Here is a 27,896-nt window from a genome sequence, read left to right as displayed (position 1 = left end):
AATACCCCATAATGACAAAGTGAAAACATGTTTTTAGACATTTTTACAAATGTATTGAAAATAAGAATACAGAATTCTTTGGGATGCTGGCCTTCTAGGCAGAGTTCCTCTGTCCAGTCTCTGTTCTTTTGCCCATCTTAATCTTGTATTTTTATTGGCCAGTCTGAGATATGGCTTTTTCTTTAGAACTCTGCCTAGAAGGCCAGCATCCCGGAGTTGCCTCTTCAATGTTGACGTTGAGACTATTTAATGAAGCTGCCAGTTGAGGACTTGTGAGGCATCTGTTTCTTAAACTAGACACTAATGTACTTGTCCTCCTGCTCAGTTGTGCACCGGGGCCTCCCACTCCTCTTTCTATTCAGGTTAGAGCCAGTTTGCGCTGTTCTGTGAAGGGAGTAGTACACAGCGTTGTACGAGATCTTCAGTTTCTTGGCAATTTCAGAAGAAAGTTCTTTGTTTCTGGCCTGTAATCAAACCCACAAATGCTGATGCTCCAGATACTCAACTAGTCTAAAGAAAGCCAGTTTTATTGCTTCTTTAATTAGAACAATAGTTTTCAGCTGTGCTAACATAATTGCAAAAGGGTTTTCTAATGATCAATTAGCCTTTTAAAATGATAAACTGCACACGCGCACTCCGCAGAGTAGGTATTCCCTAACAGAAATATGCTAATAAATGCTAGAACGCGACAATAGGATCTCACTAGCTCGTTCTTGGCTCTGCCCACCTCCTTGCTTGTTCTGCCCACGATGATTCATTTTCTCCCATTAGAAACGACAGCCTCTGGTCTATCTTGGGTTACTTATAAAACATCTTTGCTTCAGGTGCAGGCCCACAGACACTCCTCGTCACAGGAAAATGTCGCGAATCTACAAGGTCCGCTGACTGGCGTTGAAAGTAACGAATCAGATATTGTATATATTGCACGGTAGGCGTTTCTTATGACGTTGTGACCAATCGTTTTTCGTCTCTTGATCTGACGCCGCAGTTTATCCATGTTGGGGGTGGGCTTTCTAGCTACAGTGTTATGGAAGATGTCATTCGTATTTCGAGGAGCTATGTTGAGTGCGACAAAGACAAGAGCATGGACCCTTGCTAGGTATACAATAAGCATTTCTATGGGTATTGAAATATAAGGGAATTGTTTAAGGAGGCATATAAACAACTTAATTCTGTCCATTCCGCTCTCTTAACATTACAGCATTGGTTATCATTTAGGGTCAGTCAAGCTTTCGTCATCTAGCTACGTAAAAGTTTGATTGCTGTTAATTAAACATTGTCCTACCATCTAATCAGACAAATACTTTGGACTTAGTCAACGTTGTGTGTCTTGATCTAGCTACACATGGGTCTAGTCAGCATGACCCCAAGGCTGGACCGATCCATATAGGCTTTGGGACACTGGTTGGACTACCAGAGTTATGCATCGTTCTGGTGGGTGGCGATGGAGAAAATAACTTTACCACAATACTAACCAACAGACTCACGATGTTGTGTTCCAAAGCTAATGCCTCGATCACACCGATAGTGTCGTAGCATTTTGGTACTCCGGAAATACATGAATTTCCAATGGAACGCTGCGTTTGCCTCGCAAGAGCAGTTGCTGTGTGTTCTGTGGTGCCTATGTTGGATTTATCCAACGTATGTGTAGACGGCTTGACATAAATGGTAGCAGAAGGTGAATGTTGAACTTCTGATGATGCTGCATACTATTTTGCGACAGGTCTCTATTGGTGTGATCAAGGGGTAACGCCTCGATCCCACTGACAAGTGTTATCACATTTTGGTACACCAGAAGTACATTAATTTCCAATAGAATGCTGTGTTTGCCGTGTTGTATTGCGTTCTATGTGGTACCTACATTGGATTTATCAACATATGCGTCAAACTGTAAGCGTAGAATTTTGCACAGATGCCCTTTTTTAAATAATTTGTTAAACCTTTATTTAACTAGGCAAGTCAGTTAAGAACATATTCTTATTTAGAATGACAGCCTACCAGGGAACAGTGGGTTAACTGCCTTGTTCAGGGGAAGAACGACATAATTTTACCTTGTTAGCTCGGGCATTTGATCCAGCAACCTTCCAGTTACTGGCCCACCGATATAACCACTAGGCTACCTGCCACCCCTTCCCTGCAGCGAACGCCTCGATCACACCGATTAGCGTCTTTGTGAAAAATGGTACGCAGCATCATCTGGATATGTGTGCAACAAAAGTTAAACATTCACCTTCTGCTACCATTTATGTCAAGCATACAGTTTGACACATAAGCGTTCCATTGGAAATGAATGTACTTCTGGTGTACCAAAATGCCTCGACACTATCGGTGTGAACGAGGCATAAGTAGTAGTAACTAGTAGACTGCACTGCTGTCCGTGTAACGTTAGGCCTTATATGTCAGTAGTATAGACATAGAGTTGCATTCATTTGTACTTAGTTGGTCAGCATTAACTAGTTGATTCGTTTTTATTTGGATTAAGAAATTGTAACTAACTACACTATATATACAAAAGTATGTGGACACCCTTTCAAATGAGTGGATTTGGCTATTTCAGCCACACCTGTTGCTGACAGGTTTATAAGATTGAGCACATAGCCATGCAGTCTCCATAGACCGATATTGGCAGTAGAATGGCCTTACTAAAGAGCTCAGTGACTTTCAACATGGCACTGTCATAGGACGCCACCTTTCCAACAAGTCAGTTGGTAAAAATGTTATCCTGCTAGAGCTGCCCCGGTCAACTGTAAGTGCTGTTATTCTGAAGTGGAAACATCTAAGAGTAACAATAGGAGCAACAACAACGGAGCCGCGAAGTGGTAGGCCACACAAGCTCACAGAATGGGAACCCCGAGTGCTGTCCTCTGTTGCAACACTCGCTACCGAGTTCCAAACTGCCCTGGAAGCAACGTCAGCACAAGAACTGTTCGCCGGGAGCTTCATGAAATGAGCAGCCATGGAAGCGTCGGCTGGAGTGGTGTAAAGCTCACCGCAATTGGACTATGGAGCAGTGGAAACACGTTCTCTGGAGTGATGAATCACGCTTCACCATCTGGCAGTCCAATGGACGAATCTGGGTTTGGCTTATGCCAGGAGGACGCCCCCTGCCCGAATGGATAATGCCAACTGTAAAGTTTGGTGGAAGAGGAATAATGGTGTCAGGCTGTTTTTCATGATTTGGGCAAGTCCCCTTAGTTCCAGTGAATGGAAATATTAACACTACAGCATACAGTGACATTGTAGATGATTCTGTGCTTCCAACTTTGTGGAAACAGTTTGGGGAAGGCCCTTTCCTGTCTCAGAATGACAATGCCCCCGTGCATAAAGCAAGGTCCATACAGAAATGGTTTGTCGAGATCGGTGTGGAAGAACTTGACTGGCCTGCACAGAGCCCTGACCGCAACCCAGCCAAACACCTTTGGGATGAATTGGAACCCTGACTGCGAGCTAACATCAGTGCCCGACCTCACTAATGCTCTTGTAACTGAATGGACGCAAGTCCCTGCAGCGATGTTCCAACGTCTAGTGGAAAGCCTTCCCAGAAGAGTGGAGGCTGTTATAGCAGCAAAGGGGGTACCAAATCCATATTAATGCCCATTTTTTTAGAATGAGATGTTTGACGAGCAGGTGTCCACATACCTTTGGTCATGTGGTGTATATTCAAAGTGAGTGACGTGTATGTCTTGAGCATCTTCGGTACTCTGATTTGACTGAATAATTGTATTTATTTTAGGGCCTCTGCTCCCCTTGTCACCAATGTGGGCCAACCAGTATTACTGAGATGTCCCCAAAGGTCACAACCCCTCTACACAGATTTCTCTCGGTTAAGCAGCACAACAGCCGAAGAGGAACCAGCAGAGTCCAGTCCAGTTGAAGAGAAAGTATATCTCAGTGCATCATGTGTTAAGGTTAGTGCAATTATTGACTCAAATTGCTTACACGTCATGTACAGTACATAATGTAACTTCTCATTTGAAATAATTCCCATATGTGTGGGCTGTAAAGCTCTACTGTTTTTCTTTGAGCGCTCACTTTCACTTTCATCAACACTGTTGTGGATGATCAAGTGATACAAGGACACTCCACAATGTCAAGGACTGACGTAATTACCCTTTTCTCTGTGTGTTGTTCAGAGGCTAGGAGAGATCATGGGTAAGGGAGAGTACCTGAGAATACAGGTGGAAGGGGGAGGCTGCTCTGGGTTCCAGTACAAGTTTATCGTTGACAGTACTAGGAACGAGGATGACAGGTAATTGGCATTGATTGATTGTCTCTCTGTAATCATTCAAGAAGAACTCATTATGAATGAACTATTTAATGTGTTGAATGGCATGCAGCAGTAACACAATTGTTTGTGCTAACACAATCATATAACATTTTATTGGTCACATACACATGGTTAGCAGATGTTATTGCGAGTGTAGTGAAATGCTTGTGCTTCTAGTTCTAACAGTGCAGCAATAACTAACATGTAATCTAATAATTCCACAACAACTACCTAATACACACAAATCTAAGTAAAGGAATGGAATAAGAATATATACATATATGGATGGGCAATGACAGAGTGGCATAGGCAAGATGCAATAGATGGTATAAAATACAGTATATACATATGAGTGATGCAAGGTATGTAAACATCATTATTAAAGTGGCTAGTGATCCATTTATTAAAGTGGCCAATTATTTCAAGTCTGTATGTAGGCAGCAACCTCTCTGTGTTAGTGATGGCTGTTTAACAGTCTGATGGCCTTGAGATAGAAGCTGTTTTTCAGTCTCTCGGTCCCAGCTTTGATGCACCTGTACTGACCTCGCCTTCTGGATGATAGTGTGGTGAACAGGCAGTGGCTTGGGTGGTTGTTGTCCTTGATCTTTTTGCCATTCCTGTGACATCGGGTGCTGTAGGTGTCATGGAGGGCAGGTAGTTTGCCCCCGGTGATGCGTTGTGCAGACTGCACTACCCTCTGGAGAGCCTTGCGGTTGAGGGAGGCGCAGTTGCCGTACCAGGTGGTGATACAGCCTGACAGGATGCTCTCAATTGTGCATCTGTAAAAGTTTGAGGGTTTTAGGTGACAAGCCAAATTTCTTCAGCGTCCTGAGGTTGAAGATGCGCTGTTGCGCTTTCTTCACCACACTGTCTGTGGGTTTGTATATCTAAACATTACACTGTGTTGCGTGCTATCTCTCTGTCCCCAATCCCTTCCAATGCCCCTTTTTTAATCCATTCTAAACTCTTTCCACTGCACCCCATTTTTTTTTCTCAGGATGTTTGAGCAGGGAGGGGTGGGGATCATTGTGGACCAAGATAGCCTGGAGTTTGTGAAAGGCTCGACACTGGACTATACTCAGGAGCTGATCCGCTCCTCCTTCCAGATGCTGAAGAACCCCCAGGCAGACCACGGCTGCTCCTGCGGAACCTCCTTCTCAGTCAAGTTATGAGTCTCGGCCTGAGGCTTTCAGCTCTCAAACCCTCATCCCTACATCCCTCACTAAGTCATAAAATTATATATTCGTAGACCGTGTTCTCATGGTTGCATAAGTTATTACACAATTCAGACGATCCTTGTAGCAACTCAGCAACTAAAAACATTGACAGACTGGTGTATCTTTAGGTAAAGTATGCTTGGTTACATATTAAACTAAGTGGATGAGAATCTGAGATTTTCTTGGATGCAAATAGATGGATTGGTTTTCAAGTTTTAAATTTCACTACAATATAAAAACTGTTGTCTTATTGATTCATTATACATTTATACTAAATGAAGACTATGCTTTGGAGTGGTTGGAATGTGCAAGAGTGTATCCCGTACCTAGATGTGTTTGTATATATAAAGAATGGGTCATATCTCTAACAATAAAATGTGTTAAAAGGATGTTACATGGCTTTTTTTATTTGGGATCAAATTGATGCTGGTGTATGTAAACTGGTCATAGAGTACCACAGTATGAGTCATAATACCCATAAAACCTAGCGGTCAAACAGGGAAATGGTTCCAATTGTTTTTCCACCATTCATTTTTCCCATAGGAGATTTTAGAAACACTTAAAATAAGGGCTGTGTTTCATGTAGGCTTACCCTCGCATGACGTTTTGATAACTGTAAATCCTACTAGGACAAGGTGATTTATCAATATATTTGCCTGGATTAACCCCGCAAAAATGAAATGCAATTTAGCTGCTAATATGGCTATCATAAAGAACTACACATGCCATGATGATCTGGACAAGACTGCCGAATCGAGGCAAAGGTAAGAATCTCTTTAACTATCTAATGTTTGTTATATGTAATAATGAATAAATTGGCAAAATGTCTTTAAATTGACAATTATGTGAACTATCTTGTGCTAGTTTTAAATTGACACAATACCTGTTAGCAAAGGTGTCAGCTAGAGATGACGTGCAGGACCTTGCAGGTATTTGTAGTTTTGCATGATGCAAATGGTATTCACACCAGATACTGACAGATTTTCTGATCCACACCCTCCCTACCTTTTTTTTAAGGTATCTGTGCCCAACAGATGCATATCTGTATTCCTAGTCATGTGAAATCCATAGATTAGGGCCTAATGAATTCATTTGAATTGACTGATTTCCTTATATGAACTTTAACTCAGTAAAATCTTTGAAATTGTTGCATGTTGTATTTATGTTTAGTGTATTTACCCATTGAATTGGGAGCTTTCTGATTATGTCATGATGATTGAGTAGCTAGGAAGTGTGGTCAGTCAATCACAGATAGGTCTATCAATCAGCACTAGGTAACTACAGTACAGGAGTTCAAGTTCTCCATCACTGCGACGAATTTCCATCATATGGATTTGTTTCTAAATGTTTTAAATATTTTTATATGAAAAAATATTAAAAAGGAGGAATTGGTCAAACTCACAGTTTAATACATGTACAAAATGATCATCTTTCCCTAAAATCATGATGGTCATGACTTTTTACATGAAAGGGGAGGTTAACTTGGCCCCTCAAACAATCCATTTGAGATCGACAGTTTCAGTCATGGAGTTGTTGTTGTTGTTGCTTTAACCCCTGCAACTACCATTAGGGCATTACCATTTTAAATACTCTTCTCTGTTTCGCAACATCAACATGTTTGTGAATGATAAGGGAATTATTTGTTCTGAACAGGCTATCATCTCAACAGTTTATTATTAGCTCACCAAACCGTCAAATTTACATAGCTTAGATCACTGGCTGTATGCAAATAGTTACTGGATTGATATACATTTTTGGTTGAGTTAGTACCCTCTGCCTGATAAAGAACTTGTGTTGTTTATACATTTTCTTTATTAAAATGTGATTTAAGAAACATTTCACAAAAAATATACAAAATAATATTTACAAACTATATTTACATTGATGTAATCTAAATCAAATATGAAGTAAACATGTCATCTATTTAACAACAATTAAAACGAGGGAAAATATTCTGCACATTTCGTATTTTCAATTTACTCAGTTATATCATATCTGGTTACAAGAAACATACACCTATATCCTTGTAAAAATAGCCACTCACTTTAAAACATACAGTGCCTACAGAAAGTATTCATACCCCTTGACTTATTCCAGATTTTGTTGTTCCAGCCTGAATTAAAAATGTATTACATTTATTATTTTCTCACCCATCTACACATAATGACAATGTGAAAACATGTTTTTAAATGTATTGAAAATGAGATACAGAAATATCTAATTGACATAAGTATTCACACCCCTGAGTCAATACTTTGTAGAAGCACCTTTGGTGGCGATTATATTTTTGAGTCTTTGGTACGTCTGTATCAGCTTTGCACATCTAGATTTGGGGATTTTCTCCCATTCTTCCCTGCAGATTTTCTCAAGCTCTTAAATTAGATGGGGAGCGGCAGTGAACAGCAATCTTCAAGTCTTTCCACAGATTTTCAATGGGATTCAAGTGTGGGTTTTGACTATGCCACTCAAGGACTTTCACATTCTTGTTCTGAAGCCATTCCAGCATTGCTTTGGCTGTATGCTTGAGGTCATTGTCCTGTTGGAACATAAATCTTTGCCTCAGTCTAAGGTTGTTCGCACTCTGAAGCAGGTTCTCATCAAGAATTTGCCTGCATTTGGCTCCATTCATTGTTCCCTCTATCCTTACCAGTCTCCCAGTCTCTGCTGCTGAAAAGCATCCCCATAGCACGATGCTGCCACCACTGTTCTTCACAGTAGGGATGGTGTTAGACAGGTCATGAGCTGTGCCTGGTTTTCTCCAGACATAGTGCTTTGCATTCAGGCCTTAGTTACATTTTTGTATCATCAGACCACATAATATTTTGCCTTTTGCTCTGAGTCTTTCACATGCCTCTTTGCAAACTCCAGGCGTGCGGTCATGTGCCTTTTGTTTGGCTTCCATCTGGCCACTCCCATAAAGCCCAGATTGGTGAAGCGCTGTAGAGACTGTTGTCCTTCTGATGGGTTCTCCCATCTCAGCCAAGGAACTCTGTAGTTCTGTCAGATTGATCATTGGGTTCTTGGTCAAATCAAAGTTTATTTGTCACGTGCGCTGAATACAACAGGTGTAGACCTTACAGTGAAATGCTTACTTGTAAGTGCAAGCTCTAACCAATAGTAGAATTTAACAAAAAAATAGGTTTAGGTTAACAATAGATAAGTAAAGAAATACAAAATAAAAAACAGTAAAATGACAGTGAAAATAACAGTAGTGAGGCTATATACAGGTGGTACCGGTACAGAGTCAATGTGCGGGGGCACAAGTTAGTCAGGCTAATTGAGGTAATATGCACATGTAGGTATAGTTAAAGTGACTATGCATAGATGATCAACAGGGAGTAGCAGCAGAGTAAAAGAAGGGGGTGGTGGGACACAATGTAAATAGTCCGTGTAGCCAATGTGCAGGGGCAACGGTTAGTCGGGCTAATTAAGGTAATTAATATGTACGTGAATGTATAGTTAAAGTGACTATGCATAGATGATAAACAAAGAGTAGCAGCAGCGTTAAAGAGGGGTTGGCGGGGTGGGGGGGGGTGGGGGGGGGGTTAGCCATGTCATTACCTGTTCAGGAGTCTTATGGCTTGGGGGTAAAAGCTGTTGAGAAGCCTATTGGTCCTAGAGTTGGTGCTCCGGTACCGCTTGCCATGTGGTAGCAGAAAGAACAGTGTATGACTGGGGTCTTTGAACATTTTTAGGGCCTTCCTCTGACACCGCCTGGTATTGAGGTCCTGGATGGCAGACAGCTTGGCCCCAGTGATGTACTGGGCCGTACGCACTACCCTCTGTAGTGCCTTGCGGTCAGAGGCCGAGCAGTTGCCGTACCAGGCAGAGACGCAACCAGTCAGGATGCTCTCAATGTTGCAGCTGTATACATTTTTGAGGATCTGAGGACCCATAACAAATCTTTTCAGTCTCCTGAGGGGGAATAGGTTTTGTCGTGCCCTCTTCACGACTGTCTTGATATGTTTGGACCATTCTAGTTTGTTGGTGATGTGGACACCAAGGAACTTGAAGCTCTCAACCTGCTCCACTACAGCCCCGTCGATGAGAATGGGGGCGTGCTCGGTCCTCCTTTTCCTGTAGTCCACAATCATCTTTGTCTTGATTACATTGAGGGATAGGTTGTTATTCTGGTATCACCCGGCCAGGTCTCTGGCCTCCTCTCTATAGGCTGTCTTGTCCTTGTCGGTAATCAGGCCTTCCACTGTTGTGTCGTCTGGAAACGTAATGATAGTTTTGGAGTCGTGCCTGGCCATGCAGTCGTGCGTGGACAGGGAGTACAGGAAGGGACTGAACATGCACCCCTGAGGGGCTCCAGTGTTGAGGATCAGCGTGGCAGATGTGTTGCTACCTACCCTCACCACCTGGGGGCGGCCCATCAGGAAGTCCAGGATCCAGTTGCAGAGGGAGGTTTTTAGTCCCAGGATCCTTAGCTTAGTGATGAGCTTTGAGGCCAGTATGGTGTAGAACGCTGAGCTGTAGTCAATGAATAGCATTCTCACGTAGGTGTTCCTTTTGTCCAGGTGAGAAAGGGCAGTGTGGAGTGCAATAGAGATTGCATCATCTGTTTATCTGTTTGAGCGGTATGCAAATTGAAGTGGGTCTAGGGTTTCTGGGATAATGGTGTTAATGTGAGCCATTACCAGCATTTCAAAGCACTTCATGGCTTAGGATGCGTTTGCTACGGGTCGTTAGTCATTTGGGCAGGTTACCTTAGTGCTCTTGGGCACAGGTGGTCTGCTTGAAGCATGTTGGTATTACAGACTCAATCAGGGACATGTTAAAAATGTCACTGAAGACACCTGCCAGTTGGTCAGCACATGCCCGGAGCACACGTCCTGGTAATCCGTCTGGCCATGCAGCCTTGTGAATGTTGACCTGTTTAAAGGTCTTACGTCGGCTACGGAGAGTGTGATCACACAGTCGTCCCGGAACAGCTGATGCTCTTGTGCATGCCTCAGTGTTGTTTGCCTCGAAGCGAGCATAGAAGTGACTTAGCTCGTCTGGTAGGCTCATGTCACTGGGCAGCTCACTTCCCTTTGTAGTTTGTAATAGTTTGCAGGCCCTGCCACATCCGTTGAGCGTAGGAGCCGGTGTAGTACGATTCAATCTTAGTCCTGTATTGGCGCTTTGCCTGTTTGATGTTTCGTCTGAGGGCATAGCAGGATTTCTTATAAACTTCCAGGTTAAAGTCCCGCACCTTGAAAGCGGCAGCTCTAACCTTTAGCTCAGTGCGAATGTTGCCTGTAATCCATGGCTTCTGGTTGGGGTATGTACATACAGTCACTTTGGGGACGACGTCCTCAATGCACTTATTGATGAAGCCAGTGACTGATGTGATGTACTCCTCAATACCATCGGAAGAATCCCGGAACATATTCCAGTCTGTGCTAGCAAAACAGTCCTGTAGTTTAGCATCTGCTTCATCTGACCACTTTTTTATAGACCGAGTCACTGATGCTTCCTGCTTTAATTTTTTCTTATAAGCAGGAATCAGGAGGATAGAATTATGGTCAGATTTGCCAAATGGAGAGCTTTATATGTGACTCTCTGTGTGGAGTAAAGGTGGTCTAGAGTTTTTTTCCCCCTCTGGTTGCACATGTGACATGCTGGTAGAAATGAGGTAAAACTGATTTAAGTTTCCCTGCATTAAAGTCCCCGTCCCCTGGTCACCCCCATGACCAAGGTCCTTCTTGCCCGGTTGCTCAGTTTGGTCGGAAGGCAAGCTCTAGGAATAGTCTGGGTAGTTCCATATTTTTTCAATTTCCCAATGATGGAAACCACTGCACTCTTGGAAACTTTCAACACCCTAGAAATGGTTTTATATCCTTCCCCAGATATATGCCTCATCACAATTCTATCTCAGCGCTCTACAGACAGTTCCTTGGACTTCATGGTAGTTTCTGCTCTGACATGCTCTGTCAACTATGGGACCTTATATAGACATGTGTTTCTTTCCAAATCAGGTCCAAACAATGGAATTGGCCACAGGTGGAATCCAATCAAGTTGTAGTGACAGCTCAAAGGAATGATCAAAGGAAATTGGATGCACCTGAGCTCAATTTGGAGTGTCATAGCAAAGGGGTGTGAATATTTATGTAAATGAGATATTACTGTATTACATTTTCAATACAGTGCAAATAAAACATGTTTTCACTGTCATTATGGGCTATTGTGTGTAGATGAGTGAGAAAAAAAACATTTAATCAATTTTGAATTCAGATTAATGAATCAAAATGTAGAATAAGTCAAGTGGTATGAATACTTTCTGAAGGCACTGTATATCAATATGTATGCTCTTAATAATGTAACATAGCAGCACACTGAAAAATTATCAAACGAAATATGCAACAGTGCATTGAAACATCCATTTTTAAGCCTTTTTCCTTTCCTGAGGAATTTGGTTGGACAGGGAATCAGGTATTGTCTTTCGATAAGCCATACACTCCCATTGCACACAAACCCTCAAACATGTATACACACACATAATATGTTATGAAGGGTTACAGCACAACCTAAAAGATCGCTACAACATGGTCACACACTGCTGGGGGTTTGAGGTTCAACCAGTGGACAACACGGTAACATACACAAATCATTAGGGTAACACAGTGACCAGGTCGGGTGTACAGTGCACAGTATGCTTTGGCATGCTCACATCCAGATCGTTACTGTGGATGTTACATTCAGGAGGAAGGCCACAGGAGTTTAAATCATTGGTAAAAAATATTTAAAAAAATAAAAACTAGAATTAGTCCAAAAAAAGAATCAGAAATGATAGAAAACAAACATCAAACCACTCTAAACCTCATCAGTCAAGTAGATTAAGGCTAAGGTAGTTTGTTACACGTCTTTCAAAATTGTATTTTCATCCGTCACATTTACTCGTACTAACGGGCAAAACTGCCATTTAGAACATTGACACAGAAACACTCCACCAATCCACAATGTCCATCAAAATCATGTGCAGGTGATATGAAAGGAAGTTTTACAACTGTGATGTGATGTTTTGGAGGGATATTTTGCAACGGTAGTGACTCAATGTCCTCTACCTCAGGGCTTTGCACCTGAGTGCACCTAGTGTTGAGGCAGTGAGTCATGTTTACTAGCTGCCAGGTGTGTTGTCTGTTTTGACATGCTTGCCCCACAGCGAAGCGGGTTCTTCTCTCTGAATAGCCATGCTGGGAAAAGCCCATGCAGCCCCCTGGACTGGACTCAGTGGTGGATGGATGATGTGTCACTCCAGTTATGTATCTCAGTGTGGGGCATGGACGCACCTCCAGACAAACAGGCTGCAGAGGACACCGAAAAGGAAGACGCAAAACACACTTATTACTGTAACAGTTAGACAGCAGTCTAATACTAACCTACAGTATTTCATACACCCTTACAATGTTTATTTCATTGTTAATTGCTGCAATGAACCAAAAACACTAATGACAATGTTGTAAATTGAGACTTTCAGAGGAATATTTTTCGAATAGAGACGGGATTTCTACCTTCTATCATCCCCGCCAGCACTAATGACGAAGCGATCCCCACTTGTGAAGCGAATATTAGTCAAGTGGGCTGAGTGGCCCAGAAAGCGTTTATGTTTGGCCTGCAGGGAACAAGAAGTGTGTTAGCAAAATGGCTACCCCAAAATACCAGTAGCTGAGCTAAATTTAGACTGAATTTAGAATAGATGCATACTGTAGGTTAGGTGGCACTGTTATTATGTCATCCTGGTCAATCACAGGCACAATAACATCACACAGACACATGAATGGTACACATTGAAACCAGGAACATAAGCCCGGATCACATTAGTGGAAGTTCACCAGCAAAATACATAACTCCTTTCAAATCAATGTCGAAAGCTACTATTTTATTTAAGTCAAAGTGAATAATGTAGACTACTGTACAACATGAAACAATTCATGAGTAATCGATTCAACAAGTATTAGCAGTTAGAAAAAATGTGCAGTACTACATTTTTGTAAGTGATGTAAATAAATATATTTTATAACTGTAAATGTATACATTTCTACCATCTTGGATTCATAAGGTACAATTCAACCAGAATTCAATATTTACACAGAGACACAAATCAGCATCATAGAATACAGATTATACTTACAAACTTTTCTGGACATGGAAAGTCAAACAGCTTTACCATTCCAAAGTCATCGCCTGTGACGATGTTCAGGCCAGAGTGGGACACACAGGCACAGGTGACGTCTGCTTTGTCAGTGTTACGGGACCAGATCCCCACAACCTCGTCCCCCAGGACACTGACCAGACAGTGAAACATCACACGTTAGACAGAAAGTAACTCCAATGATCATGTGATGCTTTGACGGGCCTTTTTTTTGATTTTGAATTTGCTCAACTACTTTGTCCTCTTTCCTCAGTCCTCTCTCGCCTCCTTATGAAAAAGGTCAAAGGTAATCGAGGAAAGGTGGCGAGGAGAAGGAACATGGACGAAAATGCACTTGTATTAAATGAGACTCTCCTCTCACACATTAACAGGCAAATGACGTTTACAGGGAAGGAATCGTAGCATATCGGTTTTAAATGTAGCATCTTTTTCTCCTTTGAGAAAACAACAACTGCTTTAAAACGGGGTGTGGCAGATATCAAAACTCTTCCACGAAGAACTCCGGTAGGATACACATGACTGTCCTCGATGAAAGGTGGCTATCGAGGAGGCGAGGTCACTCTTCCGTTCGCCTACTAACTAATTGGCACACCCTTTGACCACTTGACCAATTATCGGTTTCCAGGTCACAGAGGAGAGGAAGGAGGACAGACTTTTGCCCAAATGAGAAAAGGCCAGGGTGTAACCCCTGTGTCCTCAGTATGGATTATTTCATATGGCCACGTCAGTAGTGTGATTACTATGGCCCTAACATAACACACACTCACCTTGTCCATGTGGCCCAGGTTATCCTGTCTATGACTGCCTGCTCTGTGGCCTGCTTCCCAGACGGTACCTCATATACCAGCCGCTTGTAAGCACCAGTAGATATCTGTTTGGGTAATAGCAAATAATAATAGTCTGAATATTGTGAGAGTTTCATATTGGAGAGTTAGTACACATTTGCACAATCATAGATACACAGATATTGTGCCTACCTGAACATAGCAGCTGTCTGCAGAGAAGTCCATCTGCATGACAAAGCTGGGGATGTCCCTGCAGCAGTTAATGCGGTTGAGTTGTGGTCCAAGCGTTAGATCGTAGAAGTCAACCGCACTCTCACTGGAGCCCACTGCCAAGTAGCGTGAATCTGGACTGAACCTGAGGAAGAAAGATGTTCAGTTGAAAATGTGTCCTCTGACACTTGTTTCAACACAGAGAAGAATACTCAGTACACTTGGGATGGGTTTCCCCCATAATAAGCACTGAGTGATTTTGAGAGGGATCCCCCCACCTGATATCTTGGATGGGGGAGCGGCGGTCCCTCTTCTTGCCCCAGATCTTGAGTGAGGTGACCAGCAGGATAATGAACTCTCCGTTCTTCATGCCGATGGCCACCATGTCCCCCTCAGGGCTGTAGGCCACCGTACGAGCTGGGTGGCCCAGGTTCACCTTGTTCAGCATCTTCTGTTACCCCCAAAAAGATTCAACACAGAGAAAGTCAACACACAAGGTTCTTATAGTGCCTCACTCACAACACATGAGTAGAATCAAGTACAATACATCTGTAAGCTAACAGGACACACTGAGAGGCTCCTGACCTTCTCTGGGATGTCCCACAGCCTCACAGTGCCATCCTCTGCAGCAGACAGGAACACATCCCGAGTGGGATGGGTGCCCACACCCCAGATCGGTCCATCCATGTGGCCGTTCACCAGGATGTTGCACGCCGCGTTCTTTTCTCCCACCTCAATGATCTCAGCGTTCCTCGTTCCTACAAGGATTTTACCCTGCAACAGAAACAAGGGAAATGTGGATGAAAAATCCAGATGTGGACTTGATCCTTAACCAAAGCATGACCCATTACCCTATTCTTCATTCCCAGTGGATGGTGGAGAGCCTTACCTTTCCTCTGCATACGGAGCGCACACAGTCTATGATCTGTCCCGTCTCCAGGCGGAAGGCTCTGCAGCGCTTCAGCTCCTGGTCCCACAGCTTCAGAGCACCTCCTTCCTTTGACCTATAGGGGGCACCAAACACAACATCGTTGTGACTACTGTAAACCATTCAGGTTTCTTACAAAAACATATTTAGGAATGAGAGAAAACGCATTAAATAGCAGACTTAGATTAATTAATCCAAATCAGTTTATTGAGTTCAGAGGGCTAACAGTAGTGGTAGCTGGTACAGTGAGGAGAGGAGCAGTACTCACGGTCTTTCCTTGCCTCCTGTAACGATGAGGCCATCTCTTAGTGTGGTGTACATGGTGAATACAGGCCCTGTGTGGGCCTTAGCCACTACTCTCACTAGAATGTGCTCCTTCCACACACACACATCCCCACTAATGGTACCTGTAAATGTCAAGTTATTCTGAAACAAAAAACAAAAACTGCACTAATCTAGTGATCTGAAAGAGCAGAGGATCATTGCACAGACAATCAAGCAGTACAATAATCAATTACATTGCATGTTATCAGTTGTTATCCGTATTATCGTTGTTAACCATAGCCAAGTATATTCAATAGGCTTTTATATGCATGTAATTATTACTACATTTATCATATATGGTGTCTACACACCATTGTCATGCCTTTGAAATGAAAAGGTAGGTTATATTCAAATGTTTTCAACATGAATTCAAGTCATTATGAAATAAATGAAATAAGTATAGTATGTCTTAACAATAAGCAAAATGTCAAATATTAATGCTGATTATACATATTCCGTAGGGGAAATTGCATATGCAGTAACTGTATTGTCCGATTGGGTATCATATGGCAATAGAGAGTGGGGAATAGACTTACAGCCCCAAATGCCACAGAGAGCATGGTCTGCATGCGGGCGTCCTCTATGTTACTCATCACGCCCTTCTTACTGAGCAGAGCCCGGCCCGCCAGCGTCCAGAACCTCACATGCTTGACACCCACAGACACAAACTGGGTGTCCGAGTCTGGACGGAACTCCGCCACAAAGATCCGCTGAATGTGGCCTGACCGACTGGCCACGTTGGCACCTTGAGAAGAATGATTTATTAGAACAAGTTCTGTAGGTGATACATGGACCTGTATTAATTCCAGCTGGGCACTAACAGGTGCACCGTGATGAGGTAAATAGCCTTTACTGAGTTAGTGTTAGGTGTTTACCTTCTTGCCACTTCCAGATGGTGATGGTGTGTTCTGGGTCCAGACCCACAGAGAGCAGCAGCTTCCCAGTGGCACTGAAGCTGACCGAGCAGACCCCCCGGGAGTGGAAACAGCGCAGGACAGACAGCGTCTGCTTGTTCATGGCGTCCCACACGTGAATGGAGGGCGACGTGGCTGAAGGAGGGAACAAGACAATTGTAGATTCAAGCTTCATGTATGCTGGCTGAGAAGAGGACAGAATCTTTTGGCCCAAACTAAATCCACAAATGAAATTCAAGTGATTATGTGACTTTTTGATAAAAAATTGTTGATCAAGGATATTAAATATCAATGGTGCATTCATATAAAAATGTGCCTTGAATAAAGTAGCCTACTAATAATGTAAGTGGGGGTCAAACAAGAGCTGCAAAGACTTCAAAGCAAGCAAGTTTGTGTGAGGTGCACATTTGCCCTTCCCATCTAACCCACTAGGTGGCAGTGTATCAATATAATACATTGTGGATGAAGTAAAACAGGGTACCCCAACTGGCGGCCCGTGGGCCGAATTTGACCCGCGGGTGGTTTTATTTGGCCCCCCCAAGTTTTCTGAGCAATAATTTGGAAAAAAAGTTAATTGTTGGTCTTAAAAGTCTGTAAAAACACCAGTTATTAGAAGTTTTTAAATCTGTTCCCAAGTATTCCCACGCTTAATAGAGTCACGTGATCGTATACAAATGGAAGCAAGGTTTAAAATGATCATGTTTTTGTCAAATATTATATCTGTTTGGGATTCGTGAGGTCAAATTGCAGTCTACAAATGATTTGTAATTATGTTCCGGCCCCCCGACCATCCGCTCAATAAAAATAATCACCCTGTAGTAGAAGGTATCTGGATAGCTGTCAATCAATTAAACCATGCTCTGTATGAAGAAGATAAGGACATTCTCAATCTACCATAAGAAACACATCTTCATATTTTCCCTTTAGTTTATTGAAACCCTCTCCCTCAGAACAACATTCTCTGGTGTCTGGAACAAACCAAAAGTATTGAAATGGCAAAGTTCTTACCTGACATATCACCAGTATCACCTGTAAGGAAAAGAAAAAATTGAAAAAAAAATTGATTTTTTATTGAAAGAAATACTACTTAGATCAATGGCACCACTACAACTCTATGACACTATTTTACACAGTCCAAGTGTTAATAAGATTATTGTCAGCATACTGTATTGTAGTAGTTTTCCTCATTAAGAGCCAATAGGCACATGGGAAATGTACACATGCAGCTTTTGATTCTCTCTTTCCAGACAAATAACAGTTGTTTACAGACCAAGTGTGTTGATAGGTTTCTGTGGATTGCGAGGCACAGAGCATGCGTTACAATTATTATTTTATTAAACCGTGTGGATATTGCGATTATACAGGTTAGCTGCTTCAGAGCACAGATAAGAGAGGGGAGGGGAGCACAGTAGTCCCCCAGCAGAACACACAGTTACAACACATAGGGAAAAAAACACGAGGTCAACCTCTCACAAACATACCTACTTGGCCAGTTGCTACCACGTTGGGGAATTTGGGGTGTTGATTGATAGTCAGGCACAGAATGTCATCACTATGTTCTATATAGAAGCTTTGGCAGGCTGCAAGGAAGCACACACACACACACACACACACACACACACACACACACACACACACACACACACACACACACACACACACACACACACACACACACACACACACACACACACACACACACACACACACACACACACACACAAAGATATATATGAATTGACATGAACGAACATGAAAGGACATATTTAGGATCTCAAAGAACAGCATTAAGACTCATTCAACAGTACTGTAAAACTCTGTTCAGATGAACACAAGTCTGCCCATCCCTTCTTTACTCTAACCCCGCCCACCTGTGGTTAGGTTGAGGACGATGCCAACAGAAGCTGTGTGGTAGATGATATCTGCCCCCTCATTCAGGTAGTGGACGTTGTTGCGGCAGTCATTGCCACGGTAACCAAAAACCAGATCCAGCACCAGGTCCTGTGGGAGAGTCATGAAAAGGCCAGGGTCAAAGGTAATCCCCATAGCAACAGAGAGCGAGACAACTTTCTTTTTTGTCAGTGCCAGGAATGGCAGAACAGCAGGAGCATGTACTTCCTCAAGATGAAATTATGATTAAATCAGGGTCCCTGAAGAGGAGGTCTGGAGTGGACAAAGAAGAACACTTGATTCTAAAGGACTGCATTACCAAAACAATGACCAACCCATTTGTTGAATGACAAACGCCAATGTAAAGATCTCATTTGATGAAATAGGTGGGTTGCAATAGCCAACATCCATAAAACATTATTTGGATGTGTGTATTTGTCCTGAGGTAACACCAGTCTCACCTCGATGGGCCTCTTCTTCTTGCCCACGTTGTTGGTCTGCAGCTTCTCAGGCTGTGGCAGCGCCCTGCTTACAGGAGGTCTGACACAGAACAAGAGGAGCTGCTGTGTATGATCCCATCGACCAATCTTTCTCAAGTCAAAGATCCAAAATACAAGTCAAGACATTCATGAAACATGTATTTCCAGAAGACCTTTCTTGAGCTGTAAGTGCTCAACAAGTGAAATTCGGGTCTGAAATATTTAATCAGAACTTAATATGGACCAGAGGAGATGTGTCTTACCTCGACCCTCTTCCATGGCAGCAATAACAAAGGGGAAGGGAACGTTAGAACAGGGGTTTTGACAGCACAGCGTTCACAGCTGCCCCACCGACACAGCAGCGCAACACAACACTGACACTGCAGCCACTGAGGACATAAAATACACCATATTCAGCGCCACGGAGTATCCATAACAACCAGCCCCTTCAGGATCTCTATGGCAACCACTAACCAGCACCCACAGATGCTGCATGGGTTGTCTAACCATAGACTGAAGCATACATGATTTATTATTAGAGCTGGAAACCAAAAACATTTCCAAAGCCCAAATAAAGACCTTATGTGCAGCTTATTTGGACAACAGGTTCTGTGAAATACCATATATTAACATCCTTATCAATCGATACTTGAGATATCTGAAATTGAGATACTGTATCTCAGGGTTTAAAGTATATTGTGCCTAGCAAGAGCTACTTTTCCCTAAAGTAATGGTGATGTCTTGTGTAAAGTCTCTTACCTGACTACCCCCTGCCTTCAAGTAGAATGAAAGAGGAGAGCAGGACAGACAGAGACAGATGGACAGACATTGAAGAGAGAAGAAGAGAGAGGTGAGGTTATCCTCAAATGAGCAGTATGAATTCACGTAAAGGCAAAAAAAGAAACGTGATTGAGTAAATTTGAATTTACACAAATTGAGTTGGTGGACCGTTTGGTCTCACTTTGATACATTCACTATGAGTTCCCAATTGGCTGTGCTTTCACTACATCTCGTTTCAGTTTAAACTGATTGGCTCAAAGTATTTTGACTGTTCAAGATTTGTCCATCATGTGTCCAATAAAGAAAGCTCAAAAGAAAAGAGAAAGATTTGATCCCTTGGGTATCTCTCCACAGTCCTGTGGTTTGTTACCTCTCGTCCACAGACGGCTCCTTCAGCTGCAGGTGGGGTTTGACCCCAGTCATGGGTCGCATGTTGGTGGATAAGGCCTTGATGGTGTAGCTGATCTCATTCTCCCTCGTCACATCACTGTCATAACCTGGCCAATGACAGAAAATATCAAGATACTAGATCAGAACACAGCCTTTTTACCATCTACGGGAGGCTAAATATATCAGTAGATAGTGACTCTGTGATGACTTCAGACTGAAGCCTCAGGTTTAGTTTGGGGTGTATTTCTCACCCCCATCATCCTCGCTCTCGATGTCCGACTCTTCACTGTCACAATGTCTGGCCTCCCGGTGCCCCTCGGCCTCGTGGGTCCAGATCATGAGGCACGTGTCACCTCCGCCGACCGTCACCAGGAGACCGTCATCATGCGTCCACCGCACGTTAGTCACATGGGTGCTATGGGCCACATAGCGCTTGAACTTTGCATACTTTCCCTGTGGGCAGAAGTAGCATTAACTTAAAATAACATTGTTTTAACATTAGCATAGAATTAACATTACATTAGTGTAAATGTTACACTTTAAAATTAAAATAAAAAAAGAGTCATTTAGCAGACGCTCTTATCCAGAGCGACCTACAGTTAGTGCATTCATCTCAGCTAGGTGGGACAACCACATACAAGTATCTCAGTCATAGTAAGTCCATTTTTCTTCAATAAAGTAACTATCCACAAAGTCAATGCTAGTAGGAAAAAGTCAAGTGCGAGTCTTAGTTCACGAAAGGCAAGGGTGTTTATATTTATGCTTTTTTAGAGGGGTAGGGTGGGGGGGGCTAAGATATTGAAGAGGGTTTACATTCCAGTAAGGGCAAGGACATTAAAATATAATATTTATTATATTATAATAAAATACTATTAACAGTGTCTTACCTTGACAGGATACCTGAATAGCTTGACGTATCCCAGATCATCACCTGTTGCTAGCACCTTTCTGTCGTTGCTAAGGCAGGCAGCAGTCACCTCGGTAACCTCACTGACCACAGGCCAGATCCCCTCACAGGACGTCCCGAGCACACAGGTCCATGTGCTCCAGTCTATCTTCTCCACCTGAAGGAGAGGAGGAGGAGAGAGGAGAAGTGGGAGAAGGGAGGAGAGGAGGACACCAGTGGTTCCTATGAGATATGACACAGCACCAGCCTGACAGAATCTATCATCTCTAACCCCCATCTCCTTAGTGCCCCCCGCTCGCTGTGTCTCACAAGGTGTCTGAATGTCACACAGTATAAGGCCCTAAAAACACTATCCCATTTAAATTGCCAGAATAAGAACGATGCTGGTGAAAATTGGGCCGTGTTAATGCTTGAATGCCCTTCCCACGCCGTCCTGTGACATCCCGGGGGGGAAAGTAGGCCAGCCCCGCTATACCCACTACAACGCCAGGAACCATGGCAGCAGTGTCTGTGCTGTACTTACCTCGGTAGCAGGAATGGTCTGCTTTTTCCCCCGTGGAGCTTCGAAAAATAACTGCTCTTTAGCACCAGTGTTTACTTGAAGTAGTTTTCCTGTGAATGAGAGATCACAGTTAAGATTGAATCAGATTACAAATTAAAACACTTTTGTGCTTTATAGTAGCATTATCATTCAGTTTTATACTTGGAATAACACAAAACAACTATTTATTTACCCAGGGGTTTAAAATGGATTTCAACACATTGTGAATGAGTCAACAGTAAGAATAGCCTGAAATACAATGGCTTTAGTCCAAGTCCACTGTCAGTTGCAAAGGTCACTGCCACAATCAGTGTAGATGTTAAACCAACATGTTTACCTCTCTTGTCCCAGTCCAGATGGGTGACGTAGATGTTAAACCAACATGTTTACCTCTCTTGTCCCAGTCCAGATGGGTGACGTAGATGTTAAACCAACATGTTTACCTCTCTTGTCCCAGTCCAGATGGGTGATGTAGATTAGGGACCCCTTGCACACCCCCACCCTCTTGCTGCTCATCACATTATAGATGTCCACAAAGCTGTCACCCGACGCCACCGCCAGGTACTTCCCTGCACCTGAATAAACACAGCAGCCATGTTTCAAAAGGGTTTCCTCATCTGTTTCACAAGACTGACAGACCTTCTGATCAGCAGCCAAGACATCAACGCAAATAAAATAAACTCTGACTCCATATCTACAGTATGTGGTCACAATTCTTTATAACAAAAACAACTATCTTCAAACCCTTTTTTAGTTTCTATCGGCGATGTGTTGGGAAACTGGATCGAGAGTTTAGTTTCTAGCTCTCACTTTATCCTCCCCCACTATTCTCTTCCCACTCAGACAGACTGTCTCTCCCTGCCTGGCCTTGTTACATACAGTAGTGTATTTGGGTCAAGCCTGCAGCAATACTTCTCCTCACAGCAGGGGGGAATATGAATACCTGGCCACATCTCTGCTTATTTTTTTTATTTCTTTTTAAGAAAGTTCACTTTTACACTCTGTCTTTCTTTCCTCAGGGAAGAAGATCTGGATGGGATTTATAGGGAGGGAGGGATGAAGAGAGGGAGAGATGGAGGGAGGCGAGCATCTGACCTGGTGAGAAGCGTATGTCTGAGATGATGTCCTTGCGGTGGTGGAAGGACACTAGGTCCTCCAGGGTGTCTGCGTTGACGATGAGGAAACTGCCATCGTTCAGGCCCACCGCCAGGGCCTTGCCCTCAGGGGAGAAGCAGCAGCAGCGCCCCCCTATGGAGGACGTCAGTTAGTACCAATGCACCTAATAACTGTACAAATGCACCACAGAAAGAAAGGAAGGAGGTGAATGAATGTAGCATAGACTTCTCTATTTTCAGGGTTGAGTGACTCACCTTTCTTGAGCTTGCGTACAGCCAGCATACAGTGGCTGGGGGACAGGTCCCATATGCGCAGGGTTTTGTCATCGCTGACAGTGGCACAGAGAGGGAGATGAGGATGAGTGGCCAGGCCCCACACCTCACCCTCCATGTGACCCTGTGGACCCATCAAATAGACAATACCATTGAATTCAGTGCAGCTCAGTTCAACCTAATCAAGGTCAGAGAGAAAGGAACCACATTTTATAGGGTGAACCATCTTCTGACTCCTACATAAAATATTTGATATACTTAGTTAAATAAATACACGTCTAGCACAGCCTTGTATTTGGCACGCACACATCCACAGATGTATTGTTAGAATTATTAAGTGCATAATGAAAATCAATGGAGGAGCCGAGGAGCCATAGCTTCTGTTGCTTGGCTTCACCCATAAGAAATTGCTCATTTGCTCTAGAGCATTTAACTAAAGGAATCAATAACATTAGATCTGGGTTTCCTATGGGTCAAAGGAGGCCTGGGGAGATAGTAGAAGCACTTCTCTTTGTAAAATTAAATTTACTAATTAAAAGTCTGCAGTGCAAATGTATCAGTCATAAACAGTTGCCTAACCTTTTCTGAAACATTATTCCAGGTAAAGGGAAAGGGAAGTGGGGATACCTAGTCAGTTGTACAACTGAATGCCTTCAACTCTAGTGTGCAGTACTTTTACAACGGTTTCCAAAGTGATGGGACAGTTCCCCTCACTGCCAGTCTGTTAGTACATTTGCAGGCTTTAAACCCCAAAATAATGTGCCCCCAGCTGACCCCTTCATTACTGACATCTCATTGGCTCTCACATAACCAAACTGCTAAAACCTGGCTGACACATCCCTGCTTGCCAGAGTTACAGCTGGAGCATGTCATGTGTGCTGGTCATTGTGGCATTTATGACAGACAGTTGACTTTATAATTACACTGTATGTAACTCTGTGTAACCGCTCACCTGGACCAGCAAGGTGATGGGTCCACTCTTATCCACCTCCAGAATCTCGCCATTCTTTGTCCCCACCAGTATATAACCATGACCAAGAGATATGGCACGTATGGAAGGGTTGTCCTCCAACAGCAACCCTATAGAGTGAATTATAGGATAAGGTCAAAGACCTTCACTTTAACCAGGGGCAAAGGAAGCAATCTTCATTAAAGCTAAATGGATTGAGTGTTTAAATGGATTTCCACTGAATGATTCCATTGGCGTTGGAGCTATGAACCCAGTATGTAATGTGATTGGCTCCACGGCGGCGGTATGAGAGAAAGGTGAACTTTTTACCTTTGGAACCTGGTGCGAGGACTGCTCTCTTGATGGCGTACGTCTTGAGGCATCTCTCAAAGGTGTTGTCCCACAGAGCCACTATGCCGTCCTTCCCTCCAGTCACAAATCCCTACAGAGTGGGACATCACGAGAGAACAGGAGATAGATTAGAATCTCTCTTCTTTAATCACTCACATAACATCTTTGTATAAAACTGACAACTGAAATAATACAATCCTAGTACTCTCTTCATTGACAATACTACATCATCAGAATTGTAATGGCACAAACAAAGAGAGAAACAAAGATAGCGAGAGAGGAAGAACGATAGAGATAGAAACAGATAGCGAGAGAGGAAGAACGATAGAGATAGAAACAGATAGCGAGAGAGGAAGAACGATAGAGATAGAAACAGATAGCGAGAGAGGAAGAACGATAGAGATAGAAACAGATAGCGAGAGAGGAAGAACGATAGAGATAGAAACAGATAGCGAGAGAGGAAGAACGATAGAGATAGAAACAGATAGCGAGAGAGGAAGAACGATAGAGATAGAAACAGATAGCGAGAGAGGAAGAACGATAGAGATAGAAACAGATAGCGAGAGAGGAAGAACGATAGAGATAGAAACAGATAGCGAGAGAGGAAGAACGATAGAGATAGAAACAGATAGCGAGAGAGGAAGAACGATAGAGATAGAAACAGATAGCGAGAGAGGAAGAACGATAGAGATAGAAACAGATAGCGAGAGAGGAAGAACGATAGAGATAGAAACAGAGAGAGCCGTCTCCATTTGACCCCTTCCCTTCCAGTACCTTCTCCAGGGCGTGCATACTGAAGACTGGGCCATCATGGGCTTTGACTGTCTTCACCAGGAACATGTCTCTCCAGATACAGATGTCTCCTGTGCATGTCCCTGAGAACACCATCTCCTCTGTCCAGCCATACACAGCACACATCATCGTCTCGGTCTTCCCCATGTTGCCCTTACGCCCGATCAGACCACCACCTGAAAGAAAGGTCGTGTCAGTAACTCCCATAACACATCACACCGTTCCTTGAGTCACTGCGGAGTCAACTCTCTTGTCTGACTTTGGGGTCTCTTACCTGTTTTATGCCAGAACTTCATATGCTTTATTCCTGCTGTGATGAGCTTGTCAGGACAGTATGGATTCACTTTGATGACAAAAATCTTATCCTTGCTTCCCCTGAAAAATTATTACAAACGTTGCATTAATTCCGTTCACACAAAAATACTATGGATCTGTAACGGAAGAGGAATACACTTAGAAGACAGTTAGTATACAGTGCATCTGCCCTCCCTAAGGGCTCTTGATCACTTCACATATGAACAATAAGGATCAGTGGCCTTTCCTGTCTGATCCAATGGAGCGTAGTGCACTCTGGGATGGCTCCTTAATCACTGGCCTTTGAGCTGCTGCATCACTACATGGCACTCACTGAGGCCAGAGCTGTACTGACACCTACTTCATCTCTTGATCCCTTTCAAGCCTTCTCACTCACTTCCATCCCTCTCTCTTCCTCCCCCTATCCCTTTTTCCTCCCTCTATCTCTTCCCCTCACCATGCTCCTCTCACAGCTGAGGACTAGGCAGTGCAGTGCACAAGGCAGGCTCTGTCAGGCCCCATTTCCCTCTGTCCGCCTCACTGCACTGCCCACCAGGGCCTGCAAAGTAGATTAGTGCAGCTCCAAGCTGTCTCTGAGCTACAACGGGAGCACAGTACACAACAGCTACGGCACGCAGACAGGAAGAGGAGCAGTCCTCCACTGCTCTAACAAGCCTGATGGAATTCCAATAGATTATATTATCGCTATGAATATCAAGTGCAAAGTCATAGAGGAACAAGACCAGCAAAGACTGGGAGAAATGGGGGTGTCCACATAAATGCTAGATGACTATTATGAAGTCCTGGATATTGGATATTTGCTCGTTTGAATTGCCATTTCGATTTTACATAATTGTCTATTTCTAAACGGGCACTTTCAATTTGAGATTAGCGCCCACAGTGAATACAGTCTGAACCCAGGTTAAGATGGATCCAGGTTAAGATGGATCCAGGTTAAGATGGATCCAGGTTAAGATGGATCCAGGTTAAGATGGATGGATGGGCCAGAGACCAGACATACACTTTAATCATTCAGCTGTGAGTTGGCAGGGCCGGGTGTTCTCTATTCAGAAAGGAACAGCTTTAAGAGTCTGCAGGGTGGTTCCCCTCCCTCCTCTCTTTATCAATCAACCAGTGAACCCTCCTATATAAATGTCCACATTTAAAAGTGGAGGTGTTCAAGTTGTCTAGAGAATTAAAGGGAAGGTTTAGATCGAGAGCATTGATGTACTTGTTGTTATTCTCTCAGCTCTGGAGCCTGTACTGTACAATGGCCAGGGGATGGCTGAGATGCTCGACATTGCATGACTAGACATGTATCTGTGAATCAGTGGGGCTGGATGACTAATTTATCCTGCAGGGACTACTGACCGGGTTATAGCCTGTGGACAAAGATCTCACATTTCCATGAATACAACCAAACTGAATCTGCACCAAAACCAGTATTATGAGATCAACATGTATAACACGCGCTAACTCCCAGAGAAAACAGAAAACCTTCTCTGTTCTTGTTTTTCATCAGTAAGAGTGCAGTGTTCCTAAAGCATGTCAACCCCTAGGACTTATCTTGACCTTTGACCTCTCCAGTCTCTGCCTATCAAGGAGACGGCTGCTGAGATCTGAATGGCTCATCTGAGATGCCATAACAGCTACTGTAAGGAACCAACCTGATGGCTGAGAGCTTCTCCCCCTTCCTCCAGTCCCAAAGGACAATGGTGTGATTGTCATCCAGCCCCACCGAGGCCAACCGCTTGCCATCCGCTGAGTAAGAACAACAAAACACAACTTCCTTCAATACAAAATTCACAGGGAGGCTTCATATTTACTCTTGTTTTGTGAGGAACAGTAAACTAGCCTGCTCCCTGGTATGATCCATGGCATGTAATGGCAGCTATGCCTCTGTCTGTGGCCAATTAGTGGGAGAGAGATGAGCGCCTTTTTCTTGATGTGCCAGCCTGCCACAGTACACTATCTCTGTAACATGTTTGTTCAGAGCGATGCTCTTAAATTGACACAGATTTGAACTCGCCCCTCCTGTGTGAAGGAAGAGTTATTTTTCGTCATGGCTGACTGAGAATGTCAGGTTAGATTAAAGCAAAAATTGGTCGTTGTTGTGTTCAATGTGTTACATTATCTGGAGAGTGTATGGAAAGCAGCTGTAAACAACTCTGAGGTATTACCTGAGAAGTCCAAGGCACACACTCCTAGTTGGTGGAATCCTTTCAACACAGACATGGGTTTCATAATCTCTGTATCCCATATGTGGATGGAAGAGTCTCGCCCTACCTGGACAGACAGAATAAACAATTAGCTTCCACATAATGCTTCCACTCATCCATAGCAACTTCCA

The 27,896-nt window shown here is 43.3% G+C and overlaps 2 protein-coding genes across 2 annotated transcripts in view; one reads left to right on the top strand and one right to left on the bottom strand.

Annotated features, from left to right (window-relative positions):
- The first annotated feature begins 963 nt into the window (after positions 1–963).
- Positions 964–5,873, top strand: LOC106611035 (iron-sulfur cluster assembly 2 homolog, mitochondrial). The gene is made up of 4 exons (XM_014210849.3): positions 964–1,099; positions 3,734–3,908; positions 4,134–4,249; positions 5,265–5,873. Exons 1-4 carry the CDS (start codon positions 996–998, stop codon positions 5,437–5,439), a joined length of 570 nt encoding a protein of 189 aa, XP_014066324.1. The 5' UTR covers positions 964–995; the 3' UTR covers positions 5,440–5,873.
- A 1,400-nt stretch (positions 5,874–7,273) lies between these two features.
- Positions 7,274–27,896, bottom strand: part of LOC106611036 (echinoderm microtubule-associated protein-like 5) — a 58,486-nt gene continuing 37,863 nt past the window's right edge. Inside the window, exons 15-43 of the mRNA XM_082955666.1 lie at positions 27,727–27,832; positions 27,214–27,307; positions 25,527–25,627; positions 25,235–25,428; positions 24,440–24,551; positions 24,113–24,240; positions 23,143–23,284; positions 22,868–23,020; positions 22,216–22,347; positions 21,755–21,843; positions 21,212–21,388; positions 20,576–20,777; positions 20,305–20,431; positions 19,914–19,928; positions 19,137–19,215; positions 18,657–18,786; positions 18,267–18,365; positions 17,794–17,814; positions 16,747–16,920; positions 16,408–16,616; positions 15,816–15,973; positions 15,509–15,623; positions 15,205–15,393; positions 14,898–15,070; positions 14,602–14,764; positions 14,392–14,495; positions 13,604–13,757; positions 12,984–13,084; positions 7,274–12,776 (exon numbers count right to left, since the gene is read on the bottom strand). Of these exons, the coding sequence (XP_082811792.1) occupies positions 12,740–12,776; positions 12,984–13,084; positions 13,604–13,757; positions 14,392–14,495; positions 14,602–14,764; positions 14,898–15,070; positions 15,205–15,393; positions 15,509–15,623; positions 15,816–15,973; positions 16,408–16,616; positions 16,747–16,920; positions 17,794–17,814; positions 18,267–18,365; positions 18,657–18,786; positions 19,137–19,215; positions 19,914–19,928; positions 20,305–20,431; positions 20,576–20,777; positions 21,212–21,388; positions 21,755–21,843; positions 22,216–22,347; positions 22,868–23,020; positions 23,143–23,284; positions 24,113–24,240; positions 24,440–24,551; positions 25,235–25,428; positions 25,527–25,627; positions 27,214–27,307; positions 27,727–27,832 (3,678 nt within the window). The 3' untranslated portion in view covers positions 7,274–12,739. The remainder of the gene's footprint in view (positions 12,777–12,983; positions 13,085–13,603; positions 13,758–14,391; positions 14,496–14,601; positions 14,765–14,897; positions 15,071–15,204; positions 15,394–15,508; positions 15,624–15,815; positions 15,974–16,407; positions 16,617–16,746; positions 16,921–17,793; positions 17,815–18,266; positions 18,366–18,656; positions 18,787–19,136; positions 19,216–19,913; positions 19,929–20,304; positions 20,432–20,575; positions 20,778–21,211; positions 21,389–21,754; positions 21,844–22,215; positions 22,348–22,867; positions 23,021–23,142; positions 23,285–24,112; positions 24,241–24,439; positions 24,552–25,234; positions 25,429–25,526; positions 25,628–27,213; positions 27,308–27,726; positions 27,833–27,896) is intronic.

The sequence above is a fragment of the Salmo salar genome, chromosome 09 (genome assembly GCF_965601325.2).
Source record: "Salmo salar chromosome 09, fSalSal1, whole genome shotgun sequence".
In the NCBI taxonomy this organism is placed as follows: domain Eukaryota; kingdom Metazoa; phylum Chordata; class Actinopteri; order Salmoniformes; family Salmonidae; genus Salmo; species Salmo salar.
The sequence above is the reverse complement of the archived record's forward strand: the minus strand, read 5'-3'. Positions and strand labels throughout refer to the sequence as shown.

Coding starts and splice junctions, on each gene's coding strand:
- LOC106611035 (XM_014210849.3), top strand. CDS start 996: ATGTTGGGGGTGGGCTTTCTAGCTACAGTGTTATGGAAGATGTCATTC. Junction 1,100..3,733: donor AGAGCATGGACCCTTGCTAG/GTATACAATAAG, acceptor TATTTATTTTAG/GGCCTCTGCTCCCCTTGTCA. Junction 4,250..5,264: donor ACTAGGAACGAGGATGACAG/GTAATTGGCATT, acceptor TTTTTTTCTCAG/GATGTTTGAGCAGGGAGGGG.